Source organism: Amblyomma americanum, chromosome 1 (assembly GCF_052857255.1).
Source record: "Amblyomma americanum isolate KBUSLIRL-KWMA chromosome 1, ASM5285725v1, whole genome shotgun sequence".
Classification (NCBI taxonomy): Eukaryota; Metazoa; Arthropoda; class Arachnida; order Ixodida; family Ixodidae; genus Amblyomma; species Amblyomma americanum.
The window spans coordinates 179,595,514-179,612,930 of NC_135497.1; the positions used below are offsets into that span (position 1 = coordinate 179,595,514).

The window sequence follows — 17,417 nt, forward strand, 5'->3', positions numbered from 1 at the left end:
CTTTTTTCTGACGGCGGACCCCGGATCCTTGGCTGCCATGTTGGTGAACGTCGCACAGTGAAATTTGATGCGCATGTCTAATCCTGTTATCAGCACCTGTGGTGCTGGAGGTCGGAGCAAGCGGCTGTAAGTGGATTAGGCATACGCACGGCCAGTCGCCGTGCTACGTTCACCAACATCAGACAATTGTCCGCGGGCAGTGTGCATACCTAACGCACCGAAAGCAGAACGCCGCCCGGACCAAGGAACGGCAAGAGGCCCGTATTGTGAATCCACATTTACTAAAGAATTCCATGATCCATCAAAAGTATCGATTATTATACCTAGTAAAATCACTGCCCGGATGAACAATTTCTGCGCAAATTGTCTGTGTTAATAGCTTGCTGTTCACCATGCATATATTGGCACATAGCCACCCAATCTGAACCTGGCAACGTTTGGCAGAAGGTTAGGTGGGCGGATGAGATTAAGAGGTTTGCAGGCATAAGGTGGGCGCAGCTGGCAAAGGACAGGAATAATTGGAGAGCCATGGGAGAAGCCTTTGTCCTGCAGTGAGTGTAGTTTGGGCTGATGACGACGATGATGATAATGACCCACCCAAACCCCCAACCCAACCTCCCATACCCACACCCAACCCCTTCCTCCCAATGGGAAGCCACTGTTTCGAGAGCACAAACCAGGATGACCAGCGCAGACTGATCGACCAGGCAACCCCGATTGAAACAGATAATGAGGCCCTGGAGTCAGGTCTCTAACCTCTTGGGGCTACAGTCAGGCTGCTGCTGCTGATGATGATGATGATAAAATAAAGTTTTCCAATCGGTCGGTAACATTCAAACTTTAGAACCGACCGCACGCGCACAAATCGAAAGGTTAGAAAACTGAAAAAATTATGCTGCAGAATGCACGTTGTTCTTTCGAGCGAAACCAATTTCGAGCACCGAGAAAAGAAAGTTGAAGAGGCCGAGTTTGCCCCTGCAGCCAGTTGAGAGAACCCCGTTGTGCCGGAAGCTTTGCGAAACGAAAAATAGTTCGCGTTGTACGGCGCATATCCTTTACACGGCATCCTGTACGTGAACTGAAGGCCTTATATATAAGCTCTCAAACGCATTTACCATGGCAGGAACAGGCTGCGGAACTACTTTATGCGCTATTTAGTCGACACGCGTACACATATGAACAGAGTTGAGGAAGAAGTGAGCGTTGATGCGGCGCAAGGCTACAAATACGTGGACCCTTGACCCGGGCAGGCAGTCGGCATCTTGACAGCTGAGTTTCGGAGTGGCATCGAACATGCGCGAGATAGTACACATCCAGACAGGCCAGTGTGGCAACCAGATTGGGGCGAAGGTAAGCCACCTCTACCACCTCGCGGGTTATTTCACGGCTCAGGGGATCGCGGTTGCCATTCTGTCCCAGTGCCGGTCCCGGCGCGTTTTACGTTGGTGATTACGTTGTGTCCTAAACGCCACGTACTAGAATCTCGTTTCAGGATACGGGCGAAAGCAATCGCCTGTAAAGCAGTCGCGGCTTTTACCAGACGTACTGCTTTCGTTCTAAGCTGTGGCCTCTTTGCGTTGGACAATGTTGAGCCCTAGCTAATGCTCATCGAATCTCTTGTTCATGACCACTCCTTTCGCTCTGACCTTTTAATTACTGCTCGCGCTTTGAGAGCGTTGAGATATTGTTGTTGTTTTATGGCATATAGCTCATACTTTATTCCCGGTTGTAAAAAATTCGAGACAATAGGTCTTGGCGGAGAGGTGACATGGAACAGTTTTATGGCAAATGACTGCCGCAAAGCGACGGGCGAGGATTCTTTGCCGGAATTTTTTTTCGCACGACCTAGTTTTCGCGTATGATGCAATTCAAAGGCCTCAAGTGATCTTAGGCCCTGCCGGGTTTCCGCCATCAGCAAGACACATGGCGGGTGAGAATCGATGGCGGTTGAAGATTTGACTACAAAAACCAGTTGACAAGTGGAACTGTAGCAGTTATGTTGCTTTCGCTGTGAATTACAGCCTCTAAATATGCTTTGACTGCCGCCACTGCACGATGTGACGCCACTCTGATTACTGAAATCTTTTCCCGTCTGCAGTTTTGGGAGGTGATTTCCGATGAGCATGGCATCGATCCAAGCGGGGCGTACCATGGCGATTCGGACCTCCAGTTGGAGCGCATCAATGTCTACTACAATGAGGCCTCCGGTACGCATCTGGCTGTATTGCGGTTGATAATTTCACTTTTAAGCTTCCCTGTCGAGTTGATCTTGCCTTGCGGCTGTTTCGCACTGCTAAGCATTACGGAAATTTTCCGGGCCGTTTGGCACATGACTTCAACGGAAACAGCAAACGAAAGACAAAACCGAACGCTGTGTCTATGGTTGTCCCTTATTCTCGGTCCTGCCTTAATAGCGGTGTTTGTGCTGTTAAGCTGACATCTGGCCTGTCAATGGAGCTTCTTCAACGGCAGGCCTTTGCTCTTCAAGCTTTAAATTCTACAACCGATCACGCAAACCTAGTTAGGTCGAAGTGCAAGTCTAGTGACCTCTTCTGCTTGCGGCACGTTATGTTAGGCTATTGCAGCTTTTCAGGTTGCATTGCCCCATGTCCCGCAGGGATTAGCTTGAAGGTTCTTGACCAGAAGCTTTTTTCTCATAGGCAATGAATGTTCACAACGCGAATGAGTTTTTAATAATAATAATAATAATTGGTTTTGGGGGAAGGAAATGGCGCAGTGTCGGTCTCATATATCGGCGGACACTTGAACCGCGCCGCAAGGGAAGGGATAAAGGTGGGAGTAAAAGAAGAAAGGGAGAGAGAGGTGCCGTAGTGGAGGGCTCCGGAATAATTTCCACCACCTGGGGATCTTTAACGTGCACTGACATCGCACAGCACACGGGCGCTCCATAAAAACGCAGCCGTCGCGGTCGGGTTCGAACCCGGGTTCTGAATTCCCTCGTCAGGTTTGACGAAGACATAGTACGTCTCCCCTCTACTACGTTTCCTCTTGCTGCAGTGAGTTTGTAAGGAGTTTTTAACTCTATGTTTGCTAATACTGCCGCTGTGCTTCATTTGGAAGGGGCTCGATCATGACATCCATGATTCGGCGGACGCATTTCTATGGAGGCGAGATCATAAAGAGCCGTGTGTTCTGCGCTCTTATTGCGCGTAAAGTAACCCGAGGTGGTGCAAATTTATCCAGAGGCCGGCACTACTGCGTTGATGACAGCCCATGTACAGAATTCGGAATGTTAATCCCATATAGGACACTGTAATTTTAGTAATACGGAACAGAATCGAAACAGGAGTCGCAACAGGACGTTAATGTAGTGACATCATTTTGATCCATCTCAATTTATCTATCAACATTTCACCTTATGTTTTTCTGCTGAAAGATATTTAAATATTTTATTATTAAATATAACTGGATCTGCTGTTTAAAGGCCGGAGGGTGGCGCAAGGACCTAGTAGTGCCGCTTTTATTTGCTATGACGCCTACAGTTGGCGCGCTCCATTTTCATTTCTTTAACTGGCTTTGTTGTGACGCAGGTACTTGTAATAACTGCACGGTATCTTTGCTGCCGCTAAGTGATATTTGTTTTTTGTTTGAGGAGGTAAATACGTGCCTCGGGCCATCCTGGTTGACTTGGAGCCGGGAACCATGGACGCCGTCCGCTCGGGACAGTTTGGACAACTCTTCCGGCCGGATAACTTTGTGTTCGGTAAGGGGCTTCTCGGCTTAAAACCTACTACATAAACACTCCCACAAGAGCGCACAGTATAGACTAATCTTTAAAGCGCACAACTGGCTAAATTTGTACCCACATCTCTGTACGCACAGCGAATCCTCGCTCAGTATAATCCAGTCCGAGTGGCAGTCAGTTTAATAAAGCCACGCAATCAAGTAATTTGAGTTTGATCTATGAACATTCTCATCAGTTCCTTGCGAAACCTAGGCCGCCAAGATTGAGACGCAAGCTTGGTGGTTCATCAAGAATGTAGTGCGCCGTGAAAAGAGCATATTACGAGAGAGGGAACACATGGGCCATTTCGAAAATAAAATGAATTGGAATCGAGGATATACAAGGCAAAAGCTGTCGGCGTTCAATGTGTTCATTGACGTGGACACCGTTCTAGACGCTTAAGGAAGTGCGTAAACTGGCTCCCCGGGTCAGTGGACGCTTCACTCGCCCTTCGAGGTACGTGACGATGGTGAAGACATGTGGGCTGCATACATTAATAATAATTGGTTTTTGGGGAAAGGAAATGGCGCAGTATCTGTCTCATATATCGTTGGACACCTGAACCGCGCTGTAAGGGAAGGGATAAGGGTGGGAGTGAAGAAGAAAGGAAGAAAGAGGTGTCGTAGTGGAGGGCTCCGGAATAATTTCGACCACCTGGGAATCTTTAACGTGCTCTGAAATCGCACAGCCTACGGGCGCCTTAGCGTTTTGCCTCAGTAAAAACGCAGCCGCCACGGTCGGGTTCGAACCCGGGAACTCCGGAGCAGTAGCTGAGCGCCCTAACCACTGAGTCATCGCGGTGGGTCTCTGCATACATTAGCCCTGATAACTTCGTGGTAGACACGCGGCACTGCAGTAATAGGCCGCAGCGTTCATTGGGTGATCAACCTCTCGCGATCATCAACTGCAACCTACCACAGAGGCAGGGTGAACGCGCTGCATATCCAAAGTGCGGAAGGCAATCAAATGGGGTTTGAAAGTGATGGCTTTACTGGCCGCAAACTTGCGATTTCGCCGTGGCGGTGCTCCGAGGAAGTACATAACGTCACAACGCGCGGCTCACCGCGCATATTTCTCTCGTTCTCGCTCCCTAGTCACTACTGAGCATGCGCCACTAGTAGCATCGAGCCACATGTGTCCGCCGCTGCGCAGCGCCACGCCTTTCCTCAAAATCCAACTTTCAATTTTCAGTTTTCTCTTTTTTCTTTCCCTCCCTCCTTTATCGCTTCCTTTACGGCTCGGTTCGGGTGTCCACCGAGATATGTGAGACGGTTACTGTGTCATTTCCTTTCCTCAAAAACCAAACAAAACTAGTCAGCCGACGGTGTTCATAGTTCATTGGCGTTGACAACTTTGAAAAGGCCGTTCATTTTCACGAAAGGAATGACGTAATAATAAATGTAATAATTGGTTTTTGGGGAAAGGAAATTGCGCAGTATCTGTCCCGTATATCGTTGGACACCTGAACCGAGTCGTAAGGGAAAGGATAAACGAGGGAGTGAAAGAAGAAAGAGGTGCCGTAGTGGAGGGCTCCGGAATAATTTCGACCACTTGGGGATCTTTCACGTGCACTGACATGGCACAAGACGCGGGCGCCTTAGCGTTTTTCCACCATAAAAATGCAGCCGCCGCTGTCGGGTTCGAACCCGGGAACTCCGGATCAGTAGCCGAGCGCCTAACCACTGAGCCACCGCGGCGCAAAACCGGCTCCGTGGGTCAGTGGAGACCTAAATCTCGCATTCATGCACGTGGGTTCCCCACACTGGATAGGCAGCGTGCCCTCCCTGCCACCCTTGGAGGTGGCACGCAGTTAATGGTTGATCGCGAGATATTGATCAGCAAACGAACGCAGCGGCCTAGCTATTGCTGCAGTGCCGCATGTCAGCCACAACGCTGTCAGCGCTATTGCATTCAGGCCCCATCTCTCTCCCACCACTGCCACGTGCATCAAATCACGAATGAGGCGTCCGCATATCCAGGCAGCCAGTTATGCGCCCTTCCTTTGTACAACTCCATCGTCGTCTAGAACATCGTCAACGCCAAGAACACAGTGAACGCCGACACCTTTCGCTTTGTATACCCTAGATTAACTGAGCTAATCCACATTAATTTTTTCCAGTTGCATGCCAACGCCATGTTGCATGAAAGCGAAAGTGAGGTGTCCACTGACCCAGGGAGCCAGTTGTGCGCCTTTCCTTTCGTAAAAATGAACGGCCTCTACGTTGTCAACACCAATGCACCAAATGAGCGCCGGCGGCTCATTTTTTTTTTTAGGAAAGGAAATGGAGCAGCAACTGTCTCATATGTCTCGGTGGACACTAGATCGAATGGATAAAGGCGGGATGGAAACCAGAAAAAAGAAAACATGAAAATCGAATTTAAGGAAAGGTGTGGCGCGACGCAGCGGCGGAACACCTATTGCTCGGTGCAACTAGTGGCTCAAGCGCAGTAGTGACTAGACACGATTACCCGAAATGGGCCGCTGGCTATAGCCTAGCGTAGCTCTCGCTACAAAAAATTCCATCCGCATTTGACACAACACCACATCACTCAGCAAAACGCATAGGTGGCGCATTACACAAGGAAGGAAGGCGGCCGTCTGCGGGGACAATCCGGCATAAAACAAAATATTACAGACAGATATAACACAGGATATGAGCACAACTGGCGGTTCTCCCTCCCCTGTGTTCATGTCATTTGTCATGATCCATAACAGCGCGACAGACGGGACAAAGAAGAGGAGACACAACACACAGCGCTGTGTGTTGTGTCTCCTCTTCTCTGTCCCGTCTGTCGCGCTGTTATGGATCATCGTCAGCACCAACTCGCCCAACAACTGGTATTGTCATTTGTCACCCGTTTTACATAGGGACTCGCTGGAGAGATTGTGTTCTGTAGCCTAGTACAATGCGAGTCATGACTTGTTGAATTGTTTGCAGACGTGAACATATATTTTCAACTTCTTTCACCCGTCGCATTATCGGGAACTTCCGCAAGCTGTTAACTTCAACTGTGTTGAGCGTTGTTTATCTCTCTTCTCGCTACCTCCACCACGCAGCATAGGTATTGTTTTTTCCGCCCAGGACATGGCTTTCTTTCATGCCCAGCTTTCTGGGACATCTACTACTTGTGCCATCTACCGGCAGTGGCGGCAACAGGGAGCGTAACTGAATGGGAAGGGGTACAAAAAAGTCGTAAAATGTGAACAAAATCACCTACAAAAATGCTTCGGGGATTTGTGTAATATACATTTAGCTGAGGAATGTGCCGAAGTTTCTGTCCTGTGCTATTAATACACGAGCTTCCCAGCGCGTTTGAATATTATACGATGCTGCCTACGGGAGGGGGCCAAAGTTTGGCATTTTTCCAGACTTTGAAACTGTATAGCACCGTAACACGGATAGATATCGAAAATGCTTCCCAGCTTTAGGTACCCAAATATATGGTGTTTAAAATGGTGTGCAACGATCTGGCATAGCTTTGATCGAGAAGCTTCCTGAGGCCTTTTAATTGAAACGTGATATTGCCTAAATTATGAAAGATGGCGCCCGGCACCGTGCTACGCTGCAGAAATGGTTCGGACTGCTGAAGTTGCGTCCATTTCGACGCTTACCTTTTTATTGGGTGACTTTTGCCTTGCAGACAAGAAAACATGTCAGAGCTCAAACCCAGTGTCTCGACCGGAACTTTAAATAAAGAAGGTTGTTACGATGACCATGCATTAACGCAGCTACATAAAATATTCGTGGCTGTTCATATATGCTTGTCGTGGAGAGACTTTGCAAATTGTCAGCCCTTTGCTATTATCTAAAGAGTTTATTGGGGCGTGTGATCATAATATATTAGGGTATAAGAGCTAGCTCGCCTGAATTTTAGCTATTCTTGTTACTTTTAAAGAGCGTAGCGGCATTCAAACGGCCGACATTAAAATGTATTCGCGGATATAAATGTTTAAGTTTATTCTTTTAATACTTATTTAAGAAAATTTGATACAGCTTTACTCAGAAACATTCTGAAGCTGTTCAGCTGTTGTCGGGCCGAACACAGAATTCGGAGTCTAGAAGCAAATAGCGTCTAGATAGACGTTCAGGTTGTTACTGTCACGTTCACCTGTAATGCTTTCAAATTAGTGACTCTAGCGTTGTCCGAATATGGTGACTCGAGTTTGCACTTAGAGTTCTAACCTGGGTTCAGAACCTTTTGTTTTGGTCAACTAATTTTAATAAATGTGCTCGTTTCTATAGAAAATATATTTGTATGAATGTATGAATGAAAAATTTCACGCATGATCACTATTCATACTTTTATTGCTGCAGCTATTGGCGACTTTTTTTTGCTGTTCTTTCATTCCGACTTCTGTAATATGCATGCATGATGTATTGCCGGGATCCATCCTGTGTAACACAACTGAAAAAGTGAGGCTTCGCTTTTGAGGTACGAAACTTCGCTTTTAAAGATACCGCAAGATACCGCCAACTTTTTTTCATTTTTGCAAACAAATTGGTGAATTTAATTGTGTCCACTTCTGGGCTACGTAAAAGCGCTTTTACATGGACGTCATCAAGGAAGCATTTCATAACGGTATATATAAATGGTAAATATGGTGGCTGTCGCAGTTTGCGGCACTGCCAGCCGCTACGCTGCCAGTCGCTGCTACGCTGCTTCGTCGGCCGATTGTCATGATATCGCATTTAATTCTCCCGCACCTCCCAGAGTGACATCGCAAGGGGCCGCCAGGTGCAAGAGGGTTAACCACGGATTAACAGGGTTAGTCGCGATGTCATATCAATCGTCTGAAGCGACTGTCTTGACAGCCTCCTTTGAAGAACGTTTGCATCTGTCCTTTGAGGCTGGGCTGTAATAATTTTAAGCAATAAATTTTTCTTTTTCACCAGTATAATAGATGAGTTGCGTTATCGCAAGCAGCATGCTTTTAAGATTCATCTTCTTCAAAATGCTATGAAAACGTGTAAAAAATTGACCGCCAATAGCAAGATCAAAGGATGTCAAGGGGTATAAATTAGAGGGGGAAGAAAAAAAAAAACAACTAAGTGTCCTGCCCACGCCAGTACAAATACTACATTGAGACTGTTAAAAGAATGAAAACTAGAAGTGCCCCCCGTTAGGACGGCCAATAAAAATCAAGAGAAACACCCCCACAAATACATTCAAAGAGAGAGAGAGGGGCGGGTGGGGGGGTGGCAAAGTCTTGCACAGGGTGCCGGGTGATGTGAGGCCGGCTCAGGACCCAGCCGCTATGCCCACATTTCAGCGTACGCGAAATGCAACAACGCTCCGGCTGTTTACCCCCGGGGGGTCGAATTAGTTCGAAGCGCTCCAGTGCGCTGTCCCTCATAGCCTGTAATGGAACTAATTTGTATAATTTCATTGTAGCTTTTCCCAGTTCCCAGGTTACTCTGCCTGCAGCAGCTTTGATTTCTGTGGTCAGGTGAAAAACTAATTATACTGCACTGAACAATACTATCGCTTACTTTGGAAGCAGCAGCGTTTGGTAAATCAAACCAAATACAATTGTAATAGAGAGGTAGAGCGCAACAAAAATAACCAGACGCTAAAGAGGAATGTATACCAATAATATAAGTCACGAATTGTATTCTATGTTACAAAGTTAATGAGAATATCAAATAGGCGGGGATGTCATTATAGCAGGCGGGGATGTCATTATAGCACGTAGCGGAAAGCACAATGTCAGCAAATTACCATGAATGAAGGGGAAGCCTTCATAACGATAACACTCATGGGAAGTGATCTGTTACGTTTACAGTAATATTCGAAGCACTGGAGATTATATTTCTTTTCTCCTTTGCACCTTGGGGAGGAAATCGAGCAAATGTAATAGGTCTATTTTCATGGCGTCGCTGTCAATAAACTTGCACTTGTCACACTATCTGATAGCTGGTGCGGAAGGGTTATAACTTCCCCGCAAAAAGGCAAGGACAAGGGCTATAGTGCCGACATAAAATATTTTATTATACACTTTTTATACAACATTTGGAAACAGAATGTGTACAGTCAGAATCACATAGCGTGATTACCTTGTGTTCATGTTACATGTACAACCAGAACGATGCACTCCAAACGTAACGAATATGAATATAACTAAACACACTTCACAGCAACATGGCATACAAAAGAAGCAACACTTTGCGAAAAGAATAAAGAACAAGGCAAACTTTTAATCGGTTGCCAAACAAAATGAGTCAGCAAAGAAGGACATACAAATGAACATAAACGATGGCATTGAATGTGCGTAGTACTGCTGTCGTCACTTTTCTCGAGCCTGTTTGTGCGCATTGTGCACTTGATGCCAGTATCATATGATCTACGCCCGATACGACCAATCAGTTTTCTTAAATTCGCTGCAAAATTTTTTCCTGCTGCCCCGCAGAACTTAAAGGCGTGTGTGCATGTTCATTTTCAAAGCACACCCCCCCAAGTACTTTTTCTAGCTGTACTGATTGCGTTATAAATCTGTTATCCATGGTTTGTTTACATAAAAGAATTTTTTTACGCAAAAGACAAGCCAAAAGATCAGTTTAAAAGTGACAACGGGAATACTTACAAAACACACATATCACATTTATATTACACCAAAAAATTGCTCAGGGCATATATGGCAGGTAAACAGTCACATAATACAAATACACTATTTTTAGTACACACCGAACACTCCTTTAGAAGCAGGTTACATAAGGCATCAGGAACATTACTCTTCATCTTCAAGCAGTGATGCACTTTCTAAACTAGAGGTACAACACAGCACAATAAATACAGGAGGAAACACGCAAAACTAAAAGGCACATCTCACCACATAACAGTTACCTCCTCCTATGACTACAATCATTGCTTTTCTCTTTCTTTCCTTACAAGGTTGCGAAGTTTTTCTATTGATTTGACTTTCGTCGACATTCCCATAGCCCGAAGCTCCGTGCGCAATTCTCCTTCATTCATGTCGTCCACATTTTGTAGACAGTTTCCTTCGCTCACTTTTTCATCTGCACAGCGTAGCCTCTTCGCCCGTGTCTCTTGAATACGTCCCTCAAACCAGTACTCTTGGTCCCGCTTTTTATATGCACGGCTTAGTCTGATATTCTCACTCACTTCAAGCCTTTTCGCCAGCTTGAGAGCGTCAGCGGCTGCATTCCACATGTTAGACTTCCCATGGTGTAGATGCTCTAGGACGTCGTTTTTTCCTCTAACCCTTGGCTTGAAATTCAACCAAGGCAATTGAACCTTTCGTGCTTTGCGGAAGCGTGGTGCGCCAGAATATGAATGTACGGCGTAACTCTATCGCCACCATAGCCTTTGCAACCTTGGGCCCCTAATTCTAAGAACGTGTGAAATAATTCTGAGGTTTCTCTTTCTATGCAGCGACCTTCAATATCATTTTCCAGGTGGTACAAAATTCTCCGCATAAGCTTCCAAAGGAGCAAAGTTTATTCCTCTGTTTGAGGGTGCAATTTCCCGGCCAGTTTTTCAGGCAAAGCTTTCAGCAGGCGCTCACAATCGCCCCCCGATACCGACGTGAATGTTTTTCCCTTGTTTCCTTCATTGGTTTCCCAGACGTGAAATTTAATCCCACAGTTATTTATGGCGTCAACGATGTCCTGAACGTGTATGGTCATACAACGTGGGTTGCGGACTTTTTCACGGTAATCTGTCTTCTGCTTCTGAAAGAAATCCATCTACAAGGCAGTTAACTATTCTTAACTTCATGTGCAATACATCAGGAATTACTAAATTAGAGCCGAAGTTAAACAATGGCACGTTTTCATCCCGTTCGCCTCTGCGCAGCAATCAGCTTTCATGTTCTCGAGAGTGCGGATCAAAGGAGGCTCATTAAAGCTCCTGTTACTTGTCAGAACTGAGCACCTTGTCTGTGGGTTTGCTCGACAAAATGGACAAGGATAGTGTGATGCAGCAGACTGCAGACCCTGAACAACAAGCAAAAATTTCAAATCTGACCCTAGACAGATGCGAATCGGAATCTCGTGGTCCAATACAGATATGCTACTCCTTCGTGCGACAATATTAATTTCTTTTATCAAATCCCGAAAAGCATCTCTTATTTCAAAATAACCTTCCGGGATCTCCGCCAAACCGAGAAGGCGATGAAGGTTATGGCTTTGTAGGTGCCGCGTTTTGCAGATGATGACGAATGATAATGTTGTCCAGGTCGTGCGTCTACTCACAACGCAGCCATCACCCTCTATGTTTACAAAGAGTGCCTCGGTGGAGATCTCTGTCTCTGAGTGGCTTGCCTTTATTGCCTATTCCAGTACTGATTTTCTTCAGGATACAGTTTGTGCAAGTATACGCCTTTCACAACCCGCCCCTTCAGGTCAGAATGGCGCTGGCAACAATTGGGCCAAGGGCCACTACACCGAGGGTGCTGAACTAGTGGACTCGGTGCTCGACGTTGTGCGCAAGGAAGCGGAATCCTGTGACTGCCTGCAGGGATTCCAGCTGACCCACTCCCTGGGCGGTGGTACTGGATCTGGCATGGGCACACTGCTCATCTCGAAGATCCGTGAAGAGTACCCCGATCGCATCATGAACACCTACAGTGTAGTGCCCTCTCCAAAGGTGTGTGACATTATCTGCAGGACCCAATTTCAGCATCTTTGAAACAAATCAAACATGACATTTTGGCCTTGCTTTATAAGGCGTCTTCCTTGAATTTTGATGATTAGTCGTTATGCACAAAGTTCTCATTCTCTTCCTGCGGCTACCTCTAGGTTTCGGACACTGTCGTCGAGCCCTACAATGCTACTTTGTCAGTGCATCAGCTTGTGGAAAACACCGACGAGACCTACTGCATCGACAACGAAGCACTCTACGATATCTGCTTCCGGACGCTTAAGCTCACGACTCCCACCTACGGAGACCTTAACCACTTGGTTTCTGCAACGATGTCGGGTGTGACCACATGCCTGAGGTAAGTATTTCGCAGCTTCGTTCAAGGGGTAACTTAAGCGCCTCATGCATGTTCATAAAGAGCCCAAAGAGGTCGACAGCATCCGCCGAATTGCTAGTTCCGACGGTAGTGATCGGTTCATTATGGAACAAGCACTGCAAAGACTGCGGTCGCTAAGGTCTTTTACAAAATATTTAGAGTAATACACTACAGCTAATCTCCATGTATAAAGTGCATGTGGTGGCGATATTTTCAGAAAACACAATGACGAGCAAGAAAGCAAATAAAAGCACCCTCACCGTCCGCATAAAAACTAACAAACACCGCAACTGCTATAGCCAGCCAAGCAGCTGCTCAAGGAAGCTTTGAAAAGCACTTCAAGGAAAGTGAATTTGGCAACGGCAGCAATAACGAGAAGGCGGCTGTCGTCGGGAATAATGGAGTGGCGCCTAATCTATGGCATGCGATTGCACACATTGGGAATAAAATGTCCGTGTTTAACCACTGTACCTCAGAAACTCATGAGGCGAAAAGGTAAATTAAGGCCTCGCGCTGTAAATGATTAAAAACTACTCTGTTCACAAAGCAAACATCTCAAATCTCTTGGAAATAATTTAGGTGTGTGTCAGTGGAGAATGCTTATTGAACTGTTTCTCATTTATAAAGCGCACATTTATCTCGTTCAGCTCCTTAATCCTAGAGTACAGGACCTTTATATAAAGCCTCACGTACAGTGAAATCATTTATCCCCGTTTTCTCTTCGGGAAAAGGGAATACAAATTCCCACGTTTTGGTATGGAATTTTTTCTTCGATAAATAGTGGCACTTTCTGAGGAAGTTGGGAGCCACATTAGCCTGCTGAGCAGTCAGTATGGAATACTGGTTGCCATTGTTGGGGGATGGTGTTTTAGGGCCTGCAGAACGATCACATAATTTTAAAGTGCCACGACAACCGGCAGACCGGTGAAGTTAATACCCATCGATGTTTTCCTAATGTAGTAATTTGTATAACCTTTGAAGCTGGATACGAAGCAGTGACCATGTGAAGAATCCATTTTTATTTTTTTGTGATTTTGCCAATGAATCGAAACAGCAACAGAAGAAATCTTGTTATCTGACTGGGGCTGGTTTGCTTCTCCGCCGTTGTAATTTGGCTGAGGCAAATAAGAGGCATGCAGTTTCAATGTTCTCTAGAACAGACTGGCAAAGTGTAAACTATGTCACTTCTGAAATTTCCATGAGTTCGTTCTTTCATTGGGCTTCGTTGTCTGCACTGGCGTGAAGAGAACTGAATTTCAAATTTGATGACCCGATATTCAAAAGCTTTGAATGAACAGCGGCAACAATCGCGACATTCTACAAGATGCCTCCACTGACCATTGTAGCTGCTCCATAATCTTACCACAATCTTGTTCTGACTGCTTCCAAACAAGAGCGCCCAACATAAATTCTCTCTCCCCTTGTGAATTAAGCGGGCTTCTAATCAAGCACCGTCCCATTCCTCACAGATTTCCTGGGCAGCTGAATGCTGATCTTCGCAAGCTGGCCGTTAACATGGTGCCCTTCCCTCGCCTCCACTTCTTCATGACTGGCTTTGCTCCACTCACGTCCCGCGGCTGCCAGCAGTACCGGGCTCTGACTGTGCCGGAGCTGACGCAACAGATGTTCGATGCCAAAAACATGATGGCTGCTTGCGACCCCCGCCACGGTCGTTACCTGACAGTTGCTGCAGTCTTCAGAGGCCGAATGAGCATGCGGGAAGTCGATGACCAGATGCTCAACATCCAGAACAAGCAGTCGAGTCACTTCGTTGAATGGATCCCGGACAATGTAAAGACAGCTGTCTGTGACATACCGCCTCGAGGTCTGAAGATGTCGGCTACTTTCATTGGGAACAGCACAGCCATTCAAGAGCTTTTCAGGCGGATCTCCGAGCAGTTTACAGGTGACCATCGTGTTTGATTTGAAAGTGCTTCTTAAAAGCACATGCTTTCATTGTAGGTACCCATTGCTGTCGATTTTCTGGAACAGCGCATTTTCGGGGACAGTTCTAGGAGTGTGACCCCGCCTGCTAGATATATTATTATTTTTTCAGCTATGTTCCGCCGCAAGGCCTTTCTGCACTGGTACACCGGAGAGGGCATGGACGAGTTGGAGTTCACCGAGGCAGAGTTCAACTTGAACGAACTGGTGTCAGAATACCAACAGTACCAGGAGGCCCCAGATGAGGACGAGGGGGAATTCGAGGAGACCCAGGCAGAGGCCTAGTTTGTGTGCAGTGCCTTTTTTTTTGGTTTACAATAAAGTGTTTGTTTGTCATGGATCCTTCTTTTTGAGCCAGGTGCTTGTGCACTTTAGTTATGTCGTAGGCCCGGACTGCGTCACAAGGATGGTCACGCAGAGCAGCTAAACCTTACTGTATTGCAATGTGCGCACATCTGTAAATAGCCGTGTGACTTGCGTTTTCGGCATTTTGACGAAACTCTAAAATCTGTTAAAATCTTCTCATCGAACCACTTTTAGAGCGAGCGCAAGGTGATCTTAAGGAAAACAAGTTTTGATGAGCTATTATTGTTCTCGGATACTTCCTGTCTGATGATGTGGCAAATTCTCTGTGCTGTCGAAACAGATATGAGACGAGCCGGTTTGTAGAACATCGCTACGGAGAATACATTTTGCTTATTCTCAGTGTTACTTGACTGAGGTTTTTGGCGTATTATCTAGCCATCATCTTTTGTCTCACATTTTTACGATCTTGAACAAAAATTTCAGGAACGGGATCTTCGTCAATACTAGGACGATCGAATCCCTTTCCTTGAGAGGCTCTTCTAATTGGAAGGAAAACACGTTGAGAAGACGCCGACAGGACATCAAGTGGCATTTGAGGCTGCTTGACCAATTGTTCAGCAATAGTCCAGCTCCTCGGGGCTGCTGAACCTGTAGCGATCGAACCACAAGGCCCATATCTCGTCCTTCTGTGAGCGGCATAGCCCTAACCCGGGACGCTGCGCAGAAAGGTTCGTCGTCAAAGGCTTTGGCGATTCGCCACTGTGAGGAGCCCTCAACCCTTAACACTCAACGAACATTGTCCGTGTTGAATTCTGCGCTATTGATTCAGAATCCCTTAGCGTGGTGTCCACAGAAACGGAGGGTAGGTGCTTTGGAAGCCACGCGAGATTTCGTGATCTGAAAGCCCTATGGTTGGAGGCGGGAGCGAATTTTCCGGCTAGGGCCTGGGGTAAACAGCTTTTTGTCTCTATAGCAGTTTAGCGTCAGCATCACCAGCTCTTAACGCGATAGCGGTAAAGGCCCCGTTCACCCGAAAATCCAGTACCGATGTTCGTGTTTTCGGTGTTGCGAGTGAAAAATCGCAAGCTCTTGATTGCCCAGGTAGAATGCCCAGGTATTTTTGGATGCAAAGTAGAGAACGACCGTCTGCATATATGGTAATTAACCGATTGCATTACCGCGTTATACCCTTAGGGCGGAGCTTAAGTGATCATTCCAAGTTTTGCATGGCAGGTAGGAAAGCGCTTCCTGATGTCCCCGAGGGGCTCAAGTATGTCTCCGTAGTACGTTTTCATTACAGGATAGGTTCCCATTTCGTCGACTACCGCTTGGTTTTATGACCGCGAGCTGTGGCGTTCGTGATTTGATTCCCGGTGTGTAGAGCCCATGTCATGGTAAGTGGTTCTCAGCTGGTACCCCCATGGCGGAATATTTGGGAAGCCTTCTCGATGGGGCTACCGCTGGTGTAATTACGACTGATTGTCTGCGAGTCGAGGTTACTGTCAAGGATCTGTGCCATCTGTTGCCGTCGGCGACTGCGAGGATTTTCGTGGTCAAATAGCATCCAGGTCGCGGCAGTGTAACGCGAAATTCGGCGACAACTCGTGCACTACTGGAGTGGAACTCGTTGCATTTTTATCGCCTTACCGTAATATCCGGTATACAGTCCGCACGCAGTGTATAGTCCGCAACACACAATTTTGGCTGCATATGGATTGTAAAACTTTTATTTCCAACAGTTTGAGAGGCTTTAGGCCCCTCGCCTAAACGACAGCCAGAATGTCCTGGCTTGTGGCGGCGTCTTCGGCCAGTTGTACGACCTTTGTCTGAATCATCAGATCGGTGCTGAATAGGAGAGCCTCCCATTGGTCAAGCGACAGAATTTTTTCCCTCCAGGGGGGCAAAAGGGCATTTCCAATATATATGGTTGAGATCCGCGTTGTGGTGACATAGCTTGCACACATTTGAATAGTGTGACGAATAATAAAGACTACACATACCTGGGTTCTGGAACGTATGAGTCTGGAGAAGGCTGATGAGAAAAAAAAATACTAGACTTTCCGCACTCGTTACATACACTATCAGAATCAGGCGTGCGAACAGCACATAAAATTATATTTGGCGCAGTTCAAGTATCACAAAACGTGGCAATAGAGTAAGCTTCGCGAACTTTGTGCCACATTCAGCGATGCTGAAAAGGAAAAAATGCTGTGCAGTGCATATATACAGATGGTCCGCAAAGCGCAAAATATAAATTTTTTAGCATGTATAACTCGCAGACTGTATACCAGAAACAATAGTATATGTTACAGAATTTCTGCCCCTCCCCCTAAAAGAGCCGCTTGCTATATATATATATATATATATATATATATATATATATATATATATATATATATATATATATATGTATATATATATCAAATTCTTTCTCAGCATACAGGA

At 46.2% G+C, this 17,417-nt stretch overlaps 1 protein-coding gene across 1 annotated transcript; it reads left to right on the forward strand.

The window, feature by feature from the left end:
• The first annotated feature begins 1,189 nt into the window (after positions 1–1,189).
• Positions 1,190–14,955, forward strand: LOC144093850 (tubulin beta-4 chain-like). The gene is made up of 7 exons (XM_077627579.1): positions 1,190–1,350; positions 2,099–2,207; positions 3,614–3,724; positions 12,108–12,352; positions 12,505–12,704; positions 14,192–14,628; positions 14,779–14,955. The coding sequence occupies exons 1-7, from the start codon at positions 1,294–1,296 to the stop codon at positions 14,949–14,951; spliced, it is 1,332 nt and encodes a 443-aa protein (XP_077483705.1). The 5' UTR covers positions 1,190–1,293; the 3' UTR covers positions 14,952–14,955.
• Positions 14,956–17,417: the final 2,462 nt, after the last annotated feature.